We start from the raw sequence: 27,318 nt of genomic DNA on the forward strand, positions 1-27,318 counted from the left end.
AACTCTTTTTTATTGAATCCTTGGTTTTGACTATTTTCAGGCCTGCCAAAGACAATTGTGTCAGCTCTCTTTAAGAAGCACGCAGCACCTGAAAGTTAGCTTGTCCAATAGTTCATCACCCTGCTTGCTCTACCCACCCAACAAATACATAGAAAACTTAGTTGTGTCAACTGGTGGACGACCCAAAAATCCCGGTTATATATGAGCTATTGGCTGAGATCTGCAAACATGCCACAACCCATGAATGCCAACAACGTAGAGGCACCCCTGATCCAGATTTTAACAGAGGAAAGGGTACAGGTCCATTTGCCACCAAACCATGAGAACCAAGCTCCAGCACCAATTGAGCCACAACCAGCTCCACAGCAGGTTCAACAAATAACAGAGCAACAACAAGCTCCAGCTCAGCACATTCAGGCACTGCAACCAACTGGTACCATCTCACCACAAATTCATGCTGCAGCACCAACTCAACCGTCAGTTCAGCACCAATCAAATAACCAGGGTAGAAGTAAGGTACATGTCAATATGACTCATTTTAATGGAAATATGGATGCTGCACAGTGGTGGACTACATTCATATCTTTTATAACCCTCCAGAGATATGAAGAATGGGAAGCAATATTGTGCTTTCCATTCTACTTAGATGGTATTGCTAATCAGTGGTGGCACATGTTAGACACTTCAGTAAATAATTCATTAAGACATATCAAAACTGCTTTTTTAAACAGATTTAGACCGTTAGAAGAAGACGATGTAGGCTTAACAAATCTTCGGCAATTAGAACATGAATCGGTCACTGAATACATACATAGGGCATTAAGTTACAACAAAGATAGAAGTGTTGTAGACAAATATCTGATTAAATTAACGTATAGGGGTATGAAAGAACAAAGTCAGCAAATAGTTGTTCCTCAAAATCCAGTTTCTATGACTGATTTACTTAAAAAAGCTGTCAACGCTGAAATGACAGTCAATATGAGAAAAACAAACAACACTTCAGTTGAAGATACAATCCATAAAGCAATATCATCACTGAAGAACACTATGACAGAAAGATTGGCAAATCACTTTCAATCTGTTGCAGCTATTTCTACACCACCACAAAATAAGCAAGAAATAACTAATTCAAGTGCTTATCAACAAATGTGTTTTAATCCATATCAACAGCCATTTCAGATGCCACCGCCTTATATATATCAACCAGTACAACAGCAAGCAGTGCAGTATCCACAAGCAGTTCAATACCCTCAGCAAAACATGCAACCACAGAACAGTTATCAGAACAGCAGACCAAATTATGCCAATAAACAGAATGAACCCTGTAAAGGCTGTGGTAAGTCTTGTAAGTCAAGGTCATTATGCCCCGCTTTTAAAAAGATGTGCCATCATTGTAAAACCCCAGGTCATTTTATTTCTGTATGCTCTGAGCAAATTAAGGCGATGTCACAAGGCTATAGGCAATACCCATAGGGATACGGGCCTGCCTTAAGGCAACAGTCTGAGGGTAGGCACAAAGATAAGGAAATTGTCAAAACAAAAAACTCTGAAACTATTTTTACTATAACGTCTCTTGACTCTGAAAAATGTACAACACAAGTCACTGTAGGTGAAACTACAACCAAAGCTTTAATTGACACTGGTGCAAACATTTCGGTCATAAGCCAAAATTTCCTCAATAAGACAACTTATGCAAACCATAATCTAAGTCCAGGTAATGTGAGACAGGTAGTAGCTGCAAATGGAAATCAGGTCACAGTTTTGGGTAAAATTGATATAGTTGTTACAGTAGGTAGCACAAAATTTACCCAAACTGTACACGTGCTTGATCAGCTACATCACACTCTAATTCTTGGATTTGATTTTATGAAAAAGGTGCTTTTATAAATTTTGATGACCTTACATTAGAAATGAATAAACCCAAGATGATTATAGGATCCATATCTATAAAGGCAGGGCTAGTAAGGACAATAAAAGCTGTTACTATTCCAAAACGTTCAGAAATTAATATCCCTGTGTCAGTTTCAAGGCAAACTCATGACAGTACTGTTTTATTGGAACCTCTAGAATCTTATTGTCCAGCACTTAAAAATCTTGTAGTTGCAAAATGTCTAGTAAAAATTCAGAATGGTAAAGCTTGTTTGCATCTTTTAAACCCAACACACTCAGATATTAAGTTAAAAGCACACAAAGAAATTGCTAAGGTGTCACAGGTCAATGCTGATGACATATACCCTCTTGATGACAATACTAAGCATATAGCAGCAGTGTCAACATCAAACAGAAAGGAGAAGGACACAGACCTTCACTTTGATCTATCAAACTCTTGTCTCACTTCTGATGAAAAATCTGAACTCTCTAACTTTTTACAGAAGAACAGGTCAGCGTTTGCAACATCTTTAAATGAATTAGGTTGTACACATCTCTATAAACACAACATAGAAACAGTTCCAGGTGCTAGACCTGTAAGGTTAAATCCTTACAGACAGCCTCCTAATGTTCGGGATGAACAAGATAGACAAGTTCAAGAGTTGCAAGAAAGTGGCATAATTGAACCCTCTTCTTCTAGTTGGGCATTTCCAGTGGTCATGTGTTTTAAACGCTCAGGTGGATCTATGAGAATGGCGATTGATTATCGCAAGCTCAATTCTCTTTGTCTCCCTCAATCCTTCCCCCTCCCCCACATGGAGAGTGTCTTTGATGCTATTGGTGAAAACAAGGCCAAATACTTTAGTTCTCTTGAGTTGAAGTCTGGTTATTATCAGGTACCCCTTACAGAAGAGAGTACCGGTAAACCCAAAACTGCTTTTATTACTCAAACAGGAGTATATCAGTTTAAACGTATGAGTTTTGGATTGATGAATGCTCCAATCACTTTCCAGGCAATGATGTCTGATGTCTAACGTGGTCTCAATTGGAAATTTGTTTTAGTGTATGTTGATGACATTCTGGTGTTTAGCAAAAAACTTTCAGGATCATTTAAATCATCTTTCTCATGTATTTGATCGACTCAAACATGCAAATCTAAAATTGCACCCTGATAAATGCCACTTTGCTATGAAAGAGATAAAATTCTTAGGTCATTACATTTCTCAAAATGGTGTAAGAACTGACCCAGAAAAGACCAGAGCTGTGAATGAATTTCCAGTATCAAAAACTCAAAAACAGATCAGAAGTTTTCTTGGCATGGCAAATTATTATCGCCGCTTCATTAAAGACTATTCTAAAATTGTTTCTCCTCTTACTGCTCTCACTCACAAGAATCAACCTGTCAAACTCAAATGGACTCCTAAGAGTCAGATAGCTTTTGAATCCATTAAACAGGCTTTAATAACTGCTCCTGTACTTGCTTACCCTGATCTAAGCAGACCTTTCATCTTAACATGTGATGCGTCAGATGAAGCTATAAGTTTTGTTCTTGGTCAGTTAGATTTTGAGAATAAAGAATATGTTGTAGCCTATGGAAATAAAACCTTAACAAAAGAAGAGAAAAGGTACAACACTTCTGAAAAAGAATGTCTGGCAATCTTAAAAGTTGTAGAAACCTATCGTCCTTATCTAGCAAATAGTCACTTTACTGTTGTCACTGATCACAGTGCCCTTGTATGGTTAAAATCAGCAAAACACACTGTTAGATTGGCCAGATGGGCACTAAGAATGCAAGATCTTCAGTTTTCTATCATTCATAGACCTGGTAAAAGTAATGTTGTGGCTGACTGTCTTAGTCGTATTCCAAATCCTTTCAATACTGAATCTGTTCAAGCTATATCATTGTCTAAAGAAATTCTTTCGGTGTCCTCTGATGATACTGATTCTCTGTCAGAACCATTAGAGTCTGAAGATGTACTCTCTGATGCTGAAGAATTTGATGAGTGTAAATCAAAATGGAGAACAGAGGTAAAATTAATTTATGAGTTTGATCATGTTGATGATGGACATGAAAGCCCTATGGTAGCTGCTATTGAAGCTCAAAATGTTCAGGAAACAATTGACGACAAAATTTCTCTCTCTCAATTGCAAAAAGAGTGTCCAGATTTCTCTGCAATCTATACTTATCTTTCTTTAGGGGAGTTACCAGATGATCGCAAACTTAGAGACAAGGTAGTGTCAGAAAGCAAGTATTTTAGTTTAAGTGATGGTGTCCTAAATCATTGGTACCAAAGACGATGTCGTGGTTTAGCAGAAGAGTTTAAAAGAATTAAACAATTTGCCCTTCCTAAGTGTTTGCGACTTGATGCATTAAAGTCTTATCATGACTCTTAAGCTTCTGGAGGTCACATTGGTATGGAAAAGGTATATAATTCTCTAATGGAAAAGTATTGGTGGAATAACATGCACCAAAATGTAATTGATTATGTCAAATCTTGTGACAGATGTCAAAGGGCAAAACAGAATTATAACCCTAACAGGCCTCCTCTTACAAAAATGCCACAAGTTGGTCGTTTTGATCGATGGCACATTGATGTTCTTGGTCCACTTACTAAATCACCAGATGGTTATGAGTATGTGCTGTTAGTCGTCGATGCTTTTAGTCGATGGTGTGAGGGATTTCCTATGAAGACTCAAAATGCAAACGAAATAGCAGAAAATCTTTACAATGGAGTTGTTACTAGGTACGGAAGTCCAAGAGTCCTCCACAGTGACCGGGGACAGGCATTTTTGAGTAAGATTGTTAAAGCTATTTGTGAAATCTTTCAAATTACGCAACATCACACTTCGTCCTACCATCCAAACTCAAATGGTACTGTGGAAAGACAAAACCATACTCTTGCTCAATCTCTGCGTACTTATTGCAAGGAAAGTCATGATAAATGGCCTTCTTTAATCCCAAGTATAATGATGGCTTTCAGAAGGTCTGTCTCATGAGCTACAGGTTTTTACCCTTTCTATATGATGTTTGGTCAGGATATGAAAATTCCTTTTGATATAGCATTAGAACCAAAAGATAATTTACCTCATGACACTAAAACCTACCTCAACCAATTTATTTCCAATATAAAAGTTGCCCATACAATTGCACATCAAAATGAGGCAGTCAACAAGGAAAAAGATAAGGTTCGCCATGATGAAAAAGCAAAAACCCAAACTTTTGCTGTTGGTGATTTGGTGCTAATCAAAGTACACAAAATCCCACCAGGAGTGTCACGTAAACTCTGCGACAAGGCTGACGGTCCATACCATATTGAAGAGATTGGTCCAAATCACACATACGCTTTAAGAAGACAGTCTGATCAAAAGAAACATAAAGCCCTCATGAATGCAACAAATCTTCAACTCTATACTCGCCCTGAACCAGTTCGTCAAAGGTTGACTATCCACCCACCAAATCAAAATGATGCCCCAGCACCTGATTTAGACACAGAATCTCTAGAAGATGATGAAGAAATACAAGAAGCTCATGAAAATGAAAGGCAACCCCCTCCCCAACCCGTCATTGACCCATTGAAAAAGTATACTTTTAAAGAAATCATCAAAGGTCGACGCAAGCATGGACGTCGTGAGATGTATGTAAGATGGCTTGATAACACAAATACTTGGGAACCTGATACAAACTTTGATCAGGATATGTTGGATTACATAAACAGTAGATGGACCAATAAAGGAAAGCGTAGAAAATCCCTTTTTAAACATTGATTTGTAAAGACCTAATATCCTATTTTTTCCTATCTGTTTATATGATTGAGACACAGGTATTCCCACTTCTTATTTGTTTGATACACAGGTATCCCCCTTTATATGTTTAGTGATACACAGGTTTCCCCCTTATATGATTGATACACAGGTATCTCCCCCTTCTTATTTGATTGATACACAGGTATCCCCCTTATTATTTGTTTGATACACAGATATCCACCCTTATATGTTTAGTGATACACAGGTATCCCCCCTTATATGAGTGATACACAGGTATCCCCCTTCTTATTTGTTTGATACACAGGTATCCCCCCTTATATGTTTAGTGATATACAGGTACCTACCCACTTTAATGTTCATTGGTATCCTAGGATAGTTTAGTTCCTATTTTGTCATCTCGCCAATACAAACTTGACCCAATGCCTTATGGTAAATGTTGGACAAAGAAAGAAACACCGGTGTTCAGACAAGTTTCTTATTTATTCAGAGTTTCATTATCCTAGATAAGTGGTTTACAATGTATTGGGTTTTCGAAATTTGGATGAGCGGTTGTCATATTTTTACAGTTAACTCTGTAGTTTATAGTGCTAGATTGTATATTTAGAGCTCAAATATGCAGTCAAATTAGACCAAGGCCCATCTAACTTTCCGTTTCAATATCTTTGTAGGCTATTCTCTGATGAATTGGAACAGTCTGCTCTTCTCAACCTTCATAGTCCTTATAAGTTTGTTTGTCATCATTGGATCAACAAACCAAGAAGATATCATTCAATGTTTGAAAAATGGTGCAGAGTCTCGACAAGAATCTAGACTATTTTTAGCCAAAGAGTGTTGGCTCCATACTTTTAGAGTTCATGTATTGTGTAGTAATATGGCTATTTTGGTTCTCATAGCTGTCAGTTTCATATATTGTAAAACACCAAAAATGACAATGGTTATGTCAGTCATGCAATTTTTCTCTTGTGTAAAATCCCAAACTCCCCCATCATTTATATATCGTAGACCCACTCAAAAACCACAGAATGATTTTTCAACAAAAGTTCAGCAATTCATTTCAGAATTTACATGGGTACATGCATCAGTTATTTTGAGTATAATTGTCTTATTGTTTTTGATATTTTTAATTTGCTATTTGTACAAATCAAAACATAACCGGTGTACAACTTTGGTTTTAGAAATTACCTCAGGTGGCGATTGTGTTATTGTACCCATTTTAAACTTTTCCATCTTACTATGAAATTTCCAAACCATCCGTTAAAGAATTGACTGTTGCCGCATTTCCCTCATGTAAACTAATTGCCGTCTGGTCAGCATTTCAAGTAACTAATTTGTTAACTGAGCAAAGTATTCAGATTCCCACTACAATTTCATTTAGCTTAAGAAATCGTTATAAGCTTCCATATATTTTAAAACAGCCATTCAATGCCTACGTCTATGTGACACATCAGGGATTCGCTAATATTCTGAATCCGCCAACAGATTCTTCAAATAAAACAAAGAAAGCATCTGCAGCTGATTCAAACTCACTTGTATAAACATTTTTATAAAACCATTATTTTTTTGGATAATAATCTTATTTTTTTTTGGTTTTGAGTGGCCGTCACCACCTGATTGAATAAAAAGGATTTAAAGACAAAGATAATTTTGTTTTATGTTGTAATGTTTCCCTTTGGGTTTAACTTATGAAGAGCATTCTGTACAAAAATGTAAATACTACGTTTTTCTTATTTTGATCAATATTCATATGGCAAATCTTGATTATCTCCCCTTTATTTTATATGACCTTGATGAGCAAGACTTATTTTTTTATTGTGTATATAACATGTATTTTTTTTTTTCAGTTTTATAATATTAGTGTTTCATTATGCATAAGACATTATTCTGTTTTATGGTCTCTGTTCATATTGAATACAACGAAACTGCTACTAATTACCGTAAATGCTGCCGTACTGACCGCATCTATACATAACCTGTTACTATAGGAAAACACTTGCTACATCTTATTCTATGGAAGATATTCATATCCGTGTGTATATCTTGAAGGATTCGACTCGTCACATTAATTGGAGGATATTCGGTGCGAATTTATGGAAATTCCTATCCATGTACAATTCAAATGCATCATTGTTGTAATAAAAGTTATCATGTTGGACATTTTTAAATACACTGCACTGTCAGTTCTGGTATTATTTTTCAGATGTGTTTACCATTAATTCATGTGAAATAAAGATTATATTTGAATATCTAAAGATGAATTTAAATAAACATTTTGAAGCTTTGGGGTCCAAAGCTGGTAGGTTTGTGGGGAGTTGTCATAGTTAGAAATTGCAATAAATTTCCTTTAGATTTTTATAGGGAATATTCTTATTTTTATGTTCAATAGTTTGGACATTTTGGAAATTTAATTTTACAATTGATTTAAAACATTTTGAAGTTTGGTTCACAAGTTGTCTTTCACTTTATTATCTATCTTCAAAAAAAGAAATATAAGGTGTAAATCTGCTGAACAAAGAAAAGATTATTTTCAAGTTATCTTGTATGTATTATCTCGTCTATGAAAAAGCAAGGCGACAGATTAAATTATATAATGTCCATTAGTTCTTTTGTAGGGGTTATCAAATAAATACTTTATGTAATTAGACGTCTTTTGACAAGTTAAGTTAATAAAGAAGGAAATAGAAATAGCCACATTGACAATGAGTGGTTTTGCACGTGGTACAATAATCTGCCACTTTTACATTGAAAATTTTGTAAAATAAATTTTGATTGGCTGAAAACCTGAAAATTAGTTTAAATCCATGGATTCACTTTTTTGCTTGATTAGCGTCACTCTGCCATACGCTATCAAGCAATAAAGACTCTTTTTTATTGAATCCTTGGTTTTGACTATTTTCAGGTGAGTACATATTTTATATATATTTTTCTATCATGTTTTAAAAACTAAGGATGTGATTTATTTAATTTTGAAAGGTTAATTGATTGAATTCAATATTGGGTTGTTAAATCAAATTATTTATGAAACCGTCAAAATTATAAATTCAAAGTATTCCTTGATATTCTGTTTTGAAAAGTTAACTAAAGTACTTTGGGCAAAAAGTCCTTAATTTGGTAAACGGAAACATAACTTGTATATATATATTTGTTTCGAAGTTACAGTTTAGTTGTAATAGTTTTAATTTACTTCTTTTTGTTTAATTATCTCACTGTGTACAGATCTTGAATGTACAGTTAAGTTTTAGTATTGCGGGTTGCCATAAATTTATTTATTTATATGGGAGATAACTCAGGGTTTACTTGCGACAAAATTGTGGGACCAATAATATTGTGTATTTTCACCAGTTTAGAACCAAAATAAGTCATGGTTAGTGTAATACATTTCCATCGTCGCTAAGTAACAAAGCTTGTGTAAGCAAAGAAATGTTAGTTCTCCTGAATTTCCCATTCCAGCCTTGTGATTTCTGTATTTTGAGAATTTGTTTAAGTATCCAAATAGTTTAGACTGATGCCTGTAGTTTAAGTGCATCTTAATATATTCCTTCATTTTAATTGTATATTACTTTAGAGTAAAATAAGCTTAGTAGTCCCAGAATATTTAATTTTAGTATGTGAGCTAGGTCCCAGAGATAACTTAAGTAGTTATCCCCCCTTGATATGCAAATTTATTTACATGGGTTTGTTTGAATTAAAATAATTTGTATATACACTTGTTTGAGAATAATTACATGTTTCATGGTGGCATGTGCTATGGAGAGTCGTTTAAAACAATGTGGATTGTTTATATTTGGTTTTAATATTTTACATGTATAAAGATAAACAAATTTAATGTTAAAGAATTTTAGTAACAAGACAAATTAAAACTTATGTCTGTTTGGTTAAGGCGTATTAAAATCATGTTCCCTATTCAGAAATAGACATCAGTTAGGATGTTTTATCTTTAAATTATATATTTTATTTGGTCTTATTATACTAAGCCATGTAAGGCTTATTTTATGAACTATTGATATTGTTAGTTTGCTGCCTATTATTATGTTTTGATGTATCATATATTATAGACTCTGCCATACGCTATCAAGCAATAAAGACTCTTTTTTATTGAATCCTTGGTTTTGACTATTTTCAGGCCTGCCAAAGACAATTGTGTCAGCTCTCTTTAAGAAGCACGCAGCACCTGAAAGTTAGCTTGTCCAATAGTTCATCACCCTGCTTGCTCTACCCACCCAACAAATACATAGAAAACTTAGTTGTGTCAACTGTTAGAGTTTGTTCGTATAACACACGTTCTTGGTGCACCACCTCTAATCAAATTGAATCTGAAAAATACAGCTAGCCTACGATACCTTGATATGTCATATTATGACGTCAAATGCTTTCCCGTTATCTCAATAAACGAAACAGAAACAACTTGGAATATCTGGATCTTTCAGGAATTGATTGAAAATTATATTACAAAAATATTCCTTTCTTTCGTGCACTGAAAACATTGATAATGAAAGACGCGCATGTATATCGGGCAGTTGAAAACAACCTGAATTTGTTCATTAATGCCCCAAACTTAACCAAACTAGATTTAAGCTCGAACAACTTGTTTACGATTCCATCATCGTTTTTAAAACAATTGAAATCACTCGAGATTTTACGACTGTTGCAAAATTATTTAAATAATGTTCCGAGTGTAATTGCAGATCTTCGAAATCTAGGGTTCCTCGACTTGACTGGCAATATAATTTTTACAGTGTTTCCTAATTTTACTTCGTGGTTCGATTCCCAAGGAACTAAAAATACAGCTTTTCATCTTCAATTAAATGGAAACGATTTCTCTTGCTCCTGTGAACACCAAGGTTTTATTCGATGGTTAAATACTACAAAGATCACTTTGGATAATGTCAAATCTTACAAATGCCGGCTAGCCAACGGCTCAATCACTACCACACAGATAGTTTTACAGAACTTCCATTCATTATTTAGTAACTGTTACGCAACTACGTGGTTGTAAATAGGAATATTAAGTATAGTTATTTCTGCCTTCATAATTATTCTTCCAACTACAGTTATTTTTAACTTCCGGTGGCGTATAATATTTTTCTTATATAGAAAGTTCCGCAGAATTGTAGAAAACAATATGAATTTATCGTATAAATACGATGTTTACGTTTCGTATGGATACAGTGGTTATACATGGGTTCGGACTACTTTGATAGATAAGATGGAAACTGACTGGAGACTCAAAAGGGGGACGAAAGATGCCAGAGGGACAGTCAAACTCATAGATCGAAAACAAACTGACAACGCCATGGCCAAAAATAAAAAGACAAATAATAGTACAGATGACACAACATAGAAAACCAAAGACTAAGCAACACGAACCTCACCAAAAACTGGGGGTGATCTCATGTGCTCCGGAAGGGTAGGCAGATCCTGCTCCACATGTGGCACACGTCGTATTGCTTATGTTATTACAAATCCGGTTAATAGTCTAATTCGGTAAATCACATTCGTGAAAAGGGAGGGTATTGTAGTTACGACATAAGGAACATATCCGATATCATCTGTGAAACGGTTATTCCATAACGGTCAACCAACTCGTGATGGCGTCCGTAAAATTTACGAAGGGATGATTTCAACTTCCCCATTTGGAACCTTTGGTTTAATAGCTTCCTTATGAGCAGCAATCCTCTATCAAGGAAATTATGATAGGAAACACAAGCCCGGAGATATCGTATCAATTGGGAGATATATACTCCGTATGCAGGCGCTGCTGGAATGTTGCTACATAGAAATGGAAGTTCACAATTGGGAAGCTGAAATCATCTCTTTTGTCGTAAAGTTTTGTTTTCAACCGACCCTCATTATCAATTTCTAGATGTAAGTCAAGATATGAGGCAGACTTAACTGTCAATGTGTGTATTGAGGATAGAAATATTGATGGTGGAAAGTCAATCTATGAACAAATTGCTCATGCAATATCTAGCAGCCGTCATATGATATTTCTTGTGAATTCCGATTTCATGTCTAAACCATTTGCCGCTTACGAAATAGATCAAGCAGAGGACGCTTAATCGTGTCGAACTCTCCAGAAAGTTATAATTGTTGCACTGGATATTTGCATCCAAGACATTCCAACAGATTTACGGTCAATATGGAGTGATGTGTCTGTAATTGAATTATCCCAATACAATAGTGATGAGCAATTGTCTTTAGACAATCTGAGAACGAGGCTCCTTTACATTTTTGAGAGTTAGTTTTTTTAAACAAAAGTTTCTTGTCGTTTTTTATTGTTTCTATTGAAACGATGTATAAATACATGTATATATGCAGGTGTATAAAACATTTTTAAAAGATAACATTTAAAATAGATTTCTAGTTAATGTTTTGGACATTATTGTTATATCGAATATATCTTTATATTGAACAGTGATTTTTTACGGGCCCTTTTATGATTTGGTTGACCGTTATGGACACAGATAATCACGGTTCCTTGATTTTTGCATTACGAAATGCGACTTTCACCGAATTGTTACTTGCATGAGCAATAAAGACGGGTTCTACATTTTAAGCAGGAACTACATTACCTTTCGGAACTCTTGAGTTCCTCCTCGATTCTTGTTGGGATCGTGCTGTCCAATCTTTGGTTTTCTGTGTGATGTTTTATTGTTGTTGTTTGTCATTTCTTCGTTTCAATTTTAGGCCATGATGTTGTTTTCTGTTTGCATTTTGCTTTTTGTGTTTAACACTATCTTGTATGGAGGAGATTTATTTTATTCATTTATTTTCAATTTAGTACATCTTACAAATTATTGTATAATTAAAACTATATAATATATGTATAGGCCCGAGAACGGGTCTTTTAACTAGATTTGATAAAGTATCGTATTTGTATTCGTATCTTTATTTGTATATAATTCTAAAACACCTTGGCTGTCATAAACTATTTGAGCGAATTCGACATCGGAAGTAAAACATTGTTTTCTTTCCCGATAATTTTTGAATTCGATATCGATAGTTAAAAAAAAGTTTTCAAAAGGTAATTGGATAAATAATCAAATAAAACTTTACTTAGCAAAACAAAAGACATCTAAATCTGGGTCCTACATTTCTTTATTCTTTAATTTTTTCGCTCAATATTCCTTATTCTTTTTCTTTTTTTCCATTATTATCTATTCTGTAAACCCCATACACGCCCTCATATTGTTTTTAGTTATTTTTTGTTGTTTGCTTGTACCAGTGATATCTTTTATAATAACTTATAATAAGCTTTAAAATTCCTGTACAGAGTAATCACATGTACTATACGTTTTATATTCTTCTTGTCTCGGTATTACACTTCTCAAGATTAAAAACAGAGATGTTTGCGATCTTAAGAATATAGTGAATCTCCGTTTATAAATGCTTGTCCTAATTCACGAACCTCATCAGTGCACTGGTTGTCTTTTGTCATTTCTGAAAGTTTTTGGCACGTAACATGGTAATGCATAAAGTATGGATGACGCATTTTGATCGTCTTTGTTAATTTTTTTATAATCTTTTCTAGATTGATAGTTTAGCATATTAAACAAACACTATCATAATCCAGAACATGTTTTTTCTTGCGAAGAAAAACCTTACAGACAAACTTTCTGGTTGACAGTTACCTTTAATACCTAAGCTTACATTTGATGAAGGAAATAAACCATAATCATTTAAGGTCAAAGTTCAAGGTCAATTAATAATAAAAAGAAGATGTGGTATGAATGTCAATGAGACAACTCTCCACAAGAGACCAAATGACACAGAAATTAACAACTATAGTTCACCGTACGGCCTTCAACAATCGACAGAGCCCATACCGCATAGTCAGCTATAAAAGGCCCTGAAATGACAAATGTAAAACAGTTCAAACGAGAAAACTAACAGGTTAATATTTATGTACAAAAAATAAACGAAAAAAAATTATGTAACACATCAACAAACGACAACCACTGAATTACAGGCTCCTGACTTGGGACAGGAACATACAACCATAATGTGGCGGGGTTAAACATGTAAGGGGGATCCCAACCCTCCCCCTAACCTGGGACAGTGGTGTAACAGTACAACATAAGAACGAACTATAAAAAATCAGTTGAAAAAGGCTGAACTCATCAGATGGATACAAATAGAATTACATCTAACAAAAACACAGAGTTGACTTGGCCGGGTACTTGTATATCCCAACAACAAAAAGAAACTAAGTACTGATCTGAGAGTACTCGCAGTTACTGACTGACTAATAAAAACAATCATGCATCTAAGACTAAATTATCAATCATTACACACCCAACATCCAATCAATTTAGTGTAAAGACGTCATAAACAGTCAGAGAAAAACATGACCTTTAAATGAACACGTTGTTTTGGATGTAAGCTTTTGGTTCTTGCAACCTGCCTTCATCTTACTTTCAATGGTATTAAGTTTTAAATGTCAGAGAACTCAAACATACCTTCAGTTCGTTTATCAATTTTCTGCAAAAGCATGTCACATACTACGTACAAAAATGTACCATATACAAGTCAAGCTAGACAAATTTAATTATTGATATCAATTTCTTTTTTCTTCCTTTACATTACTTTGTATATGCCAAGACAATTAGCGACCACGATTGCTTTTTGGAGAAAAAAAACTTCTTATCTGACTCTATTGAAATAGGGAAAGTGAAATGGAAAATACTCGATTGAAACATTCACCAAATTCGATCACAAGACAGGTAATTCCGATCACGAATTCGAATACATTCGGTCGCAAGACAGGTAATTCCGATCACGAATTCGGACTAGTTCGATCACAATACAGGTTATGCCGATCACAAATTTGGACAGATTCAATCACAAGATCGGTAATTCCGATCACGAGTTGGGACAAATTCGATCAACCCGAAAATCATCTACCATGCAAGCTTTCTCTTTCCATACGACATAACGCCATTTCAAATTTAATTTTTGTTTGGCGGTTACCCGACTCTAATAAAGACACATTATTTATATTTAATAAAGATTTGCGTATATTTGAGAAATAACGGTTTTTTTATTTATCTGCTGATCATGGGACGCTATAATGATCTTTCACGCTTGCGCAAAAAACCGTACATTTAAATTTTCAAATATTTAATATTTATTGGTCTACTAATATAAAATTACAGTATATATATGTATGTTTCATAAAACTTTCTGTAAAATCAGCAACAAATTGGGTACACGGATTTAAATGTTTTTTAAATTCTGTCTATTGATCATATTTATAACAGTTCTTCAAGTGTAACGCAATCAACTTTCAACACTCAAACTACTATTTAAAGGTATTTCCAATCTATTCTTAAATGCAAACAAAGTCATATTGTATAAAATGGCGTCGACACATTATCACCATATTTTTTGTAAGTCATTCTTTATTATTCTTTCACCATGTGTTGAACATAGTTATCTTGCCTGGAAAACGATGCATTTTGGTTACTTTCTCTTTGATTACAACCAGCATCTCATTTTATTTGATAATTTTAAGCAATTAAATCCATATTGATAAACATTCTTATTTAACTAGTCAACTCATTTCCACCTTAAGTAGTTATGCATTGCGATTAAAGTTCTTTGATGTACAATAGGCACGGAGGGTCTTTTCCTGTATGAATTTATACACAAACGTGCCTCTGGAATGGGTCCCTTTTTTGATACGTCAAATATATCAATGGGTCATTCGCAATTTCACCAAGGTAAAATGTCGATGGGTCTGTTATTTTTATCTTTTGATTAGAGTGTTGTATACATGCTGCTAAATCGTTTTATCCTCGATTCTTGTTGGGATCGTGCTGTCCAATCTTTGGTTTTCTGTGTGATGTTTTATTGTTGTTGTTTGTCATTTCTTCGTTTCAATTTTAGGCCATGATGTTGTTTTCTGTTTGCATTTTGCTTTTTGTGTTTAACACTATCTTGTATGGAGGAGATTTATTTTATTCATTTATTTTCAATTTAGTACATCTTACAAATTATTGTATAATTAAAACTATATAATATATGTATAGGCCCAAGAACGGGTCTTTTAACTAGATTTGATAAAGTATCGTATTTGTATTCGTATCTTTATTTGTATATAATTCTAAAACACCTTGGCTGTCATAAACTATTTGAGCGAATTCGACATCGGAAGTAAAACATTGTTTTCTTTCCCGATAATTTTTGAATTCGATATCGATAGATAAATCGAGAAATATATGAACGGGTTATTAATTAATAGTGATGAGCAATTGTCTTTAGACAATCTGAGAACGAGGCTCCTTTACATTTTTGAGAGTTAGTTTTTTTAAACAAAAGTTTCTTGTCGTTTTTTATTGTTTCTATTGAAACGATGTATAAATACATGTATATATGCAGGTGTATAAAACATTTTTAAAAGATAACATCTCAAATAGATTTCTAGTTAATGTTTTGGACATTATTGTTATATCGAATATATCTTTATATTGAACAGTAATTTTTTACGGGCCCTATTATGATTTGGTTGACCGTTATGGACACAGATAATCACGGTTCCTTGATTTTTGCATTACGAAATGCGACTTTCACCGAATTGTTACTTGCATGAGCAATAAAGACGGGTTCTACATTTTAAGCAGGAACTACATTCCCTTTCGGAACTCTTGAGTTCATCCTCGATTCTTGTTGGGATCGTGCTGTCCAATCTTTGGTTTTCTGTGTGATGTTTTATTGTTGTTGTTTGTCATTTCTTCGTTTCAATTTTAGGCCATGATGTTGTTTTCTGTTTGCATTTTGCTTTTTGTGTTTAACACTATCTTGTATGGAGGAGATTTATTTTATTCATTTATTTTCAATTTAGTACATCTTACAAATTATTGTATAATTAAAACTATATAATATATGTATAGGCCCGAGAACGGGTCTTTTAACTAGATTTGATAAAGTATCGTATTTGTATTCGTATCTTTATTTGTATATAATTCTAAAACACCTTGGCTGTCATAAACTATTTGAGCGAATTCGACATCGGAAGTAAAACATTGTTTTCTTTCCCGATAATTTTTGAATTCGATATCGATAGTTAAAAAAAAGTTTTCAAAAGGTAATTGGATAAATAATCAAATAAAACTTTACTTAGCAAAACAAAAGACATCTAAATCTGGGTCCTACATTTCTTTATTCTTTAATTTTTTCGCTCAATATTCCTTATTCTTTTTCTTTTTTTCCATTATTATCTATTCTGTAAACCCCATACACGCCCTCATATTGTTTTTAGTTATTTTTTGTTGTTTGCTTGTACCAGTGATATCTATTATAATAACTTATAATATACTCGATTGAAACATTCACCAAATTCGATCACAAGACAGGTAATTCCGATCACGAATTCGAATACATTCGGTCACAAGACAGGTAATTCCGATCACGAATTCGGACTAGTTCGATCACAATACAGGTTATGCCGATCACAAATTTGGACAGATTCAATCACAAGATCGGTAATTCCGATCACGAGTTGGGACAAATTCGATCAACCCGAAAATCATCTACCATGCAAGCTTTCTCTTTCCATACGACATAACGCCATTTCAAATTTAATTTTTGTTTGGCGGTTACCCGACTCTAATAAAGACACATTATTTATATTTAATAAAGATTTGCGTATATTTGAGAAATAACGTTTTTTTTATTTATCTGCTGATCATGGGACGCTATAATGATCTTTCACGCTTGCGCAAAAAACCGTACATTTAAATTTTCAAATATTTAATATTTATTGGTCTACTAATATAAAATTACAGTATATATATGTATGTTTCATAAAACTTTCTGTAAAATCAGCAACAAATTGGGTACACGGATTTAAATGTTTTTTAAATTCTGTCTATTGATCATATTTATAACAGTTCTTCAAGTGTAACGCAATCAACTTTCAACACTCAAACTACTATTTAAAGGTATTTCCAATCTATTCTTAAATGCAAACAAAGTCATATTCAAATAAATCAAATTATATAAGTGAGAAATATATGAACGGGTTATTAATTTGCTATGAATTATATTTATGGGTTGTGATTTTCAGACGACTTCAATGTATATGAATGAGGTTATTTTTGAAATCCCAGCTGCACGTCTGTACCCTCCCCCCAAACCCCCGGATGGCAAGATGTTTGTGTATAAAGACGAAAATATTGCTATTGATTAGGTAATACGTTGAGATAATTCTCAAATTTCAGATGAGTCTTAAGAACTCTGTAATATAGGCATTTAGGTATCTGTGACAAACATAAATGTGTGAACTGACCTTAACTTTTTGTTCCACACTTTTTGATACCCATTTGTCAGCAAACCGCATTCCAAATATAAGACATTCCACAGTTATCTAAAACATTTTTTATACAAAACAGCATTTCACTTTCAAAACCATAGTTATTTAAGTTTATAAAAATAATTTATAAAGAACATGAGAAATTTTACACTCTTTGCCGTTTATAATTCTGACCCAGAAATTTATAATACGAACTTTTGCATTGAAATTGGGAATCTGCCAAGTTCAGCATAAACTATACTGTCAGGGGTTGATTGCTGCAAATGTAAAATGAGTTTGCCAAATTTTAGGTGCACCCGTTTAATAAGTCAAAGTTTTCAAAACCCAAAATCTCTGACCCGTATAATAAAATAGGTACAACAGCCTTATCAAAGAGATCCAGTTGACATTCAATAGATAAATAATTCATTCTTCTCTCCTTCACGATAGAATACAAAGCCTTTATTCCTGGGTCTGTAAATATTTTCTAGTTTGTAAAAATGAACCACTTTTTGAGAAAAATATTCCTTAATATTTATAATTTTTAACAATCTCAATTTCAGTATCATTAATAGATAAAAATGAATTTGTGGAATTCTACCGTTTGCAAAATCAAGAACTTTTGTTTTATCAACATTTACCTTAAGTTGCCATTTGTTACAATGTATGGCAAATTTGTTTAACATATTTTGTAATTCAGTGTTACTATATCCGCTAATAAAACAGTGTCATCAGCGTATGACGGTAAGAAAATCTTCAGATACACATCTAGTTCATTTTCTAGGGCTGCCCTTATTGAATGTAAATCTTTTGTATCTAACTCTTCTAAAAATGCTTGTAAATCATTAAGATATACAGAAAACAAAGCAGAGGATACCTTTTCACCTTGTCGTACACCAATTTCACAAGGGAAGAAGTAAGATTTTTGTCGAAAAAGCGAGACATAGCGATCCTACATTCCGTCGTCGGCGTCGTCCACAAATATTCACTCTGTGGTTAAAGTTTTTGAAATTTTATTAACTTTCTTAAACTATCCTTGATTTCTACCAGACTTGGACAGAAGCTTGTTTATGATCATAAGATAGTATCCAGAAATAAATTTTGTAAAAAAAAATCCTGTTTATCCGTATTTTACTTATAAATGGACTTAGTTTTTCTGCCAGTTAACATTAAATTCACTCTGTGGTTAAAGTTTTTAAAATTTTAATAAATTTCTTCAACTACCCTGGATTTCTACCAAACTTGGACAGAAGCTTGTTTATGATCATAAGATAGTATCCAGAAGTAAATTTTGTGAAAAAAAATCCTTTTTTTATTTTCATAATTTACATATAAATGGACAATTTTTCTGCCAGTTAACATTATTTACATTCACTCTGTGGTTAAAATTTTTAAAAATTTAATAACTTTCTTAAACTACCCTGGATTTCTACCAAACTTGGACAGAAGCTTGTTTATGATCATAAGATAGTATCCAGAAGTAAATTTTGTAAAAAAAAAAATATTTTTTTATTTTCATATTTTAACTTTTAAATGGACTTAGTTTTTCTGCCAGTTAACATTACATTCATTCTGTAGTTAAAGTTTTAAAAAATTTAATAACTTTCATAAACTATCCTGGATTTCTACCAAACTTGGAACGAAGCTTGTTTATGATCAAAAGCTAGCATCTAGAAGGACATTTTGTAAAAATATATTTCCATTTGTTCCGTAAGTTACTTATATATGGACTTAGTTTTTCTTCCAGTTAACATTACATACAGTTTGCAGATAAAGTTCTTAACACATTTATTAGATTCATAAAGTAGGCGAGACACTGGGTTCCGCGGAACGCTTACAAATTTTTCATTATTGAGACAACACGGGATTTTATATTTTTATACATAATTTTTTTAACTCGGAAAATGTTTCCGTTAATATTATTATTCAAAAGTGTATATAAAAGGTGATTTCTTTGTATATAATGAAAGGCTCTCTGAAAATCAATAAACGCACAATAAAACTTTTCTTCTTCAATTTCAAGAGTTCAAAAAAGGCATAAAATGCAAAAATATGATCGTTTGTGTCGTATCCTGGTCTAAAACCAACTTGAATTTCTTGTGAAATTAAAAACTGATTTAAATTATCACAAAGTCTATTGCTTATAATGAAAGTAAATAGTTTACCTTCACTGGATAGTAACGTAGTTGGACGATAGTTTTTTGGCTCCCCTTTACTACTTTTGTTTTTAAACACTGGGATGACATTTCCTAAAAGCCATATTTCAGGTCAAAAACCTATATCGAATAATAAATTGAACATATTTACATAAACATCTAACATCAATTCAGAAGATGATAAAATATATTCATTTATTATCAGGTCCTCACCAGTTGACTTATTATTTTTAACACTTTATGTTCTTATTCGTCTACTCAAACAAACATAAAATATTTATAAATAAAAACCAAACACTATTTTGGATATCATCTCACATGGACAGTACAGTTAAGCAACTTTATTCATTTTATTTACAATGCACCAATGTTTGTCTGCACGTCCTTAGCCGCTGCTTCAACATAACATTAACCAATACACAATCTACAAAAAAAATATTTTTTGTTAACAATCTTTTCAAGCATGTATAATCTCAAAAACGTCCACTTCAACCATAAGTATGAATAAATCAATTTACAACATTGATAAAATATAAGTTATCAGAAATGACCAGACTGGACTGTCCGAAGGCAAGCGTCGAATGACACATAATTAAACAGATTTACCGTTACAATTCTTCCCGCTTATTTTGGCTCGTGAAATACTCATTAATTCAGAGTAGACCTTATATCTAGTCATGTGACAAATGTCAAAACAAATACACGTGTTCATTATAACATTTATAAATACATTTATGTTCTTATTCGTCTACTCAAACAAACATAAAATATTTATAAATAAAAACCAAACACTATTTTGGATATCATCTCGCCTGGACAGTACAGTTAAGCATCAAAAGATAACAAAGAAAGGGAACAGATACTAGCTATATTACAGCAATTAAATATATTTATAAGACAGTCTTATATACCCAATTTTTTAGATACTGACAATCTGTTATCCATACTTTCTTTTATATAACCATCTTTATCATTTTCGCTCTTCCACCGCCCGTGCTTTTTAAATAGACGACATTCAACTCCTGCTGCTGCTGCAGCGGTTGCTCCACCTGAGCGTAAACTGTGTAGACCAAACTGTTTTTTTTTTATCTAAACCGATGGTTTCAAATGCATTTAACAATACTTCTCTAGCTCTAGAGTATGAAAGTGGTGAATTTTTCCTTAATTTATAAGTATCACTTTTACTACAATAACTTGAAGACCTGAATACAAATTCGTCAAAATTTTCTATTATTTTAGCTAACTTCATATAACGCTCTAACAAAGCCACTGGACAAGTATCATTTCCAGTTTTAGAAATAACTACATCACGGCCTTCCCTGTAAACATCAGTTTTGCTCTGTTTTAAATACAGTTTAACATGAGTAGGAAAAAAGGTTATATTAGATCTTTTCAAATTAGCTAATTCAGAAAATCGTAAAAATCCTGCATAACTCAATAAGCACATGCATGCAGTGCATACATCTTTAAGATTTTTACAGTTTTGACCATATATATGAACAACTTCTAATAAAATGTTAGCTGTAATAGGTTCCTTTTTGCTAATTTTGTGTCCAATTTTTCTGTATGACCCTTCACGAACAGAGGTAACCAAGTCAGACTTGCAAGGGTTCGGAAAACCGGCTATCTTGTGTGCCCAAGAAATCGCATATACAGCTTCATCTATTTTACTTGTAGAGTTGAATGTTTCTGATAAATGAACTAAGTATAATGCATTATGTACAGTAGAAGCTAGTAATGAAGAAATGCAATGTAATTTTGACCACTTACACCAAGAGTTGAATCCATATTTGTACTTCTTTCTAGTGCTGTCCGCCCTCGACGATAGAACATAATCTGGAAGTTTTTGTACAAGATGATTAGGCATACTAGGATGAATATCGCTGGACAATAATTGCCATATCCCAACGTTGAAAATGTCTGTAAAATGTGTTAACAATATAAAAATTAATAAGCTCAAACATAATCATATATATTTATAAAATCATGACCATACTTCACATTAATCCAGAAGTCTTGTCATATACATTTGACCTTGTCAACTACAATTTGACTGTATAATTGACCTTGTCACCACCAATGTATTATTATCAGTAAAATCCATCAATGCACGTGACCATGTCAACTATTTCTATATGACCGTGTCACCGCTACCCAGTAGCGTCTAACATAACCGCTAAGACTGGTGTTATGAATTGTTCTTGAGCAAATATATAATTTGGGTTCGACCCTCTTACAAAGATACCTTCTGTATCTATAACATGTATAAATTCAATGACATCTGTAACATGTACCTGGTACTCTAAGTTTTTATTGAAAATCTTAGTCCAATAGGCTGCTGATTTCCATTTAGGAACAATCAAGATACCTCTAGCTTTACAGTAAATCAAGTGTGTAATACATCGAATAACAGAATAAACAGGTGGTACTAACCAGTTATTCTCATTTGACCAATCTTGTGTGAAAGCATCTACAGCTATTGCGCATGGTTCCAAAATAGATAATTATATCTACACACTTTTGCATTCTGAGAATTAGCAAACCTATCTATTGTGTAAGGACCCCATAAATCATTCATAAATTGAAAAAAAAAAAAATCATTTGATACACCCCAATCCTCGTAATCAACCATTCTACTGATGTAATCAGCTTGAGAGTTTTGTGATCTAGGAATCCATTGAATGTCAATGGAAATACATCTCTGAATACAGACCGAAAATATCGACAAAGCTATCATTTGTAGTTTATCATTCATACTACCAGCTTTTACAATTTTTACACAGTTCTGATTATCTGTGTACCATTTAAGCGTTTCACCTTCAAAAGCAATTTTGAAAGATATCAAGGCTAGCTCTATAGCTTTCAACTCCCTCCATGTTGAACTTTCTTGTGCTTCAGAAAGGTTCCAGGTTTCATGAAAAATTTTCTTGTCAAGTTCTAGTGAATATGCAGCTACCCCTATACCACTGGCGTCAGAGTAAATTACAACATGTGATTTTGCGTAATGACCCAACAACTTAATGTTTAAACTAGTAATGTAATCTAACCAGAAATGCAGTTCTGATAAGACTTTGTAAGGACATGGAAACAACAGCCATTTGTCCTATTCTGTTCTACACTCTATTGCCATTTAAAAATTTTTTGTCATTTGTTACATTGTCAATGACTGGAGCTACCTACAACTTGAGCTAAGGTCCTAGCAGTTATTTTTGGAAATCTTCTAATAACTGATACAAGGGAAACACGCAAATCATCTACACGTCTGTCTGGAATAACAAGACTAAATTCGCTAGCATTCCAAACAATACCAAGCCATTTTAATGACTGTACAGGTGAAACAATTGACTTTCCTTCATTTATAAGAAAACCGGCGTCTTCTAAAGATTTCTTAACAAAATTTGAATCTTCTATACACTTAGAATTATCTGTACACATACCAAAACCATCATCAAGGTACAATACAACATCTATACCGTTTTCACGCCAATATTTTACCATAGGTCTCAGAAATTTTGTAAATATGTATGGGCCCGTATATATACCAAATACTAAAACTGTAAAACAATAAAATCTATTGTTCAAGCTGAAACCTAGAAAAGTTTGTTTCTGCGGACAAATGTCCAAGTGAAAATATCTAGAACTTAAATCAAATTTATACATGTACGAATCCTTCTGAAAATACTGAACTGCTATCTTCCAATCTTTAAATTTTATTTTGTCTTTTTTGATTGATTTGTTTAAAACGGATAAATCAAGAATAAGCCGTTTTTTGCCAGATATTTGAATCGCTACGCTTAAGGGATTGACAACATGAGGTTGAAATGGTACTTCAACTGCACAACCTGTAGAAACTAACTCTGAAACAGTCTGATTGACAAATGATTCATTCAGTAATGCTGATTTGTTATTCTTAAAGAACATTTTAACCGGCGGGTCAATAAATGGAATGACATAACCGTTACGTATTGTGTCAATAACAAAAGAATTTGCTGCAATATATTCCCAAAATTTTACATGCTTCGCTAACTGTCCTTTTACACCAGTAAATGACATGCAATTATGACTAATCTTTTCAAAATAATTAATTTGAGTTAAGAAAATATCTAATTCATACTGTGACCCATATTCACATTCATAACAATCAAATTCAGTAAAATTATACTTATCATTTACATTTCTGGATGCATCTGCAGATTTACTTCTGATTGGCAACTCCTGACGATCCGACACCAACGGATCCAGATTTGAGGGGGCAATTTTTTCTCCAATGCCCGAACTGCTTACAGAAGAAGCACATGTCCCACTGGCACGGCTCACGCCGTGCGACGCTGTTACGAAAGGGCTGCCTCTGAAACTGTTGGTTGTAAGCGGAATTAGCATAGGTTTCGGCTGGTGACAATCTGGGTTTATTTGAATATGGAGCGGGACGCCCTTTAGTCTTGTCTTTCATCGTGCGCATGGCTCGGCTCTCCGCCTGGCGAATTTTCTTCTCATCCTCGCTGTCGAAAGCAATATCATTAGACTCGTACTCCCGGACTGTTGACCATCCTGCCGGTGAAGAATCTGCAATCCGTATTAGCTTATTACGGCCTTTAACTTTATCTAAGAAATCCAGAACACGCGAATAGTCTGTGCCTCTGTTGACGGAATTAACTTGTAAAGCTTATTGAGTTCATTCACAGTTTCTTCCTTAAACTTGAACTGAATTCTAAGTCCTTCATTTTTGAACTTGTTAGAAACCTGTTCCTTTATCTTCTTGGACATCGCGTCTTGTTCGCGTACCAACTTGGATTCAAGATTATCCATTTTCCCGTCCATGTACAGCTTAAATAGAGAGAACGTGTCGTGTAAGTCTCTATCAGAAGATGATCTGTTTGCACCATCACTGCTTTTATCAGGCAACGAGTCGTCCTGCAGAAGTAGACTTTCTTCTGTATGTTCAGCCATATTGAAGTAAAAATGACCAGACTGGACTGTCCGAAGGGAAGCGTCGAATGACACATAATTAAACATAGATTTACCGTTACAATTCTTCCCGTTTATTTTGGCTCGTGAAATACTCAGTAAGTCAGAGTAGACCTTATATTTAGTCATGTGACAAATGTCAAAACAAATACACGTGTTCATTATAACATTTATAAATACATTGGTGTGCGTTTGATAACCTCGTCTCTCGTTATTGTTTTATTCAAAAACTAATTTGATCTATCAGTATCAAAATTGTTATCTAATTCAATATTCGCTATATTAAGACTATCTTTATTCAATTCTTTAAAAAAATCATCAAACTTTTTGATATCAATGTCATTATTCACTGTTCGTTGAGACCTTTTAAAAATTCTAAAAATCACGTGGATTTTTCGTACGTAATTCTTTCATTTTCTTCTTCAAGTCATGATTAAACAAACGAATGCTATCATCAATATTTTTTAAATATATTTTTTCACTATTTCTTTGTCGATCTAACGTTGAAAATATATGACCAATAATGTTTATACAATCTTAATGACTTTTTATAATCTTTTCTACTAGTTTTACAATCGTGATTAATCCATTCTTCATGACTACAATCTTTCGTAAATACACCAACAGTTTTTTCAGCTGAATCAAGCAAAATCTTAATAACTTTGGTAACAATTTCAATTACTTTACTAATATCATCATTTATTTCTAAGATATGTGCCAATAATTCATTGACCTCATCTCTGTTTATGTTACTTTTAAAAATCAGTACTCTTTTCATGTTTTCATTTACCTATATATTTGTCATTATTTCGAATACATGCATTTACTTTTAGCATGTCCGATTTTACATTACAATTAAGTTGTAAATTATTGGCGTATGAATATCCGAATATAAATTGCTACATTGCCTTATTTCAAAATCAACAATTTTGTGAAACATATTTGCAGAGCTCAATACGTAGTCAACTCCGCTTGTATTACGACTTGTTGGCTTACCAACTTTGTCAGAAAAAAATCGACTGTTCATGATAATTAAATTACTATTTTCACAAAAATTTTCTGCCATATGTATTTACTGTTGGATCTTGAGGGTTTCGTTTCCTCGGTTTTTTATTATTTAATTACTATTAATCAGCACACAATTATCAGGATTGTTATACCAATTTTTGTATAACATGCATAATTATGGAAATATTGTTTCTAAGTAGATTAATTGTATGAAATTTACCTTAGAAAACACAGGTTTGAGTTATGTATGAAACAATCAATGTATTTTAAGAAATGTTGACATCAAATTATATGTAAAGCAAATTTTACACGACCAGTTTATTCAAAAGTGTTTAGTGATGCTGAAAACTCCTCAAGAGGTGGATACTATTTACTGTTTAAACACGATTTTGGCTTAGAAAATTACTTAGTAAGATTGAAAAAAGAAAATAGTATATATATTACCAAACTTAGATGTTCAAATATCAAAATTCCATTAGAAACTGGTCGGTGGCATAACATTCAAAAGAGGATAGATTATGTACTTTGTGCAAAAATAATTATATTGGAAATCTGTTTCATTACTTATTTGTATGTCGCAATAACGAGGTTACAAAATTTAGACATGCATATATCCCAAACTACTATATTGAAAACCCTTCAGAATATAAAATGAAAGGTTTGGTGTCTTTATGTAATATAAAATTCTTGAATAACTTGTCAATTTTCACAAATAAACTTATGAAATATCTATGATTATGAATATATTATCACCATTAACATTTTTTCGACTGGCGATCTTAGATCCCATTGTTATAGCTCTGAATGATTTTCTTGTGTTATTAATCTGTATACTTGTGTGCAGAGAATCAGGTATAATGAACCATTACTTTAGGAAGTAACTGACATCATTAGGTATATATATATATATGTCTTTCTATCTTGTTCACCATTGTATAATATTATTTGTGTCATTTGTCTGCCTCTTGTTACAGTGTAAACTTTCTAGAGTGTTAATAAAAGTTGAAGTCAGAGGTTGATACATACAAAGGATGTCTAGAATGCCTATTTTAGAAAATTCATTAAAATCAATCAATTCATTAACAAATGTATGATAAAATCATCCATATTATAATAATCAGCTATGATACAAGTTCGGATATTTAAAACGTCAAATAAGCAGACATGTTGTGAATCTTTATACATATTATGCAATTCTACCTCTATCTAAGATATAGCATTATCTGCTGTATATAATGTATTAACAGGTAGAATACACTTTACTGC

General features: G+C 33.1%; 1 protein-coding gene across 1 annotated transcript in view; it reads left to right on the forward strand.

Annotated features, from left to right (window-relative positions):
* The first annotated feature begins 228 nt into the window (after window positions 1-228).
* The window catches only part of LOC127712895 (uncharacterized), a 30,333-nt gene continuing 3,243 nt past the window's right edge, over window positions 229-27,318 (forward strand). Inside the window, exons 1-2 of the mRNA XM_052219494.1 lie at window positions 229-476; window positions 732-1,336. Of these exons, the coding sequence (XP_052075454.1) occupies window positions 229-476; window positions 732-1,336 (853 nt within the window). The remainder of the gene's footprint in view (window positions 477-731; window positions 1,337-27,318) is intronic.

Source organism: Mytilus californianus, unplaced genomic scaffold (genome assembly GCF_021869535.1).
Source record: "Mytilus californianus isolate M0D057914Y unplaced genomic scaffold, xbMytCali1.0.p SCAF_8, whole genome shotgun sequence".
Taxonomy (NCBI): domain Eukaryota; kingdom Metazoa; phylum Mollusca; class Bivalvia; order Mytilida; family Mytilidae; genus Mytilus; species Mytilus californianus.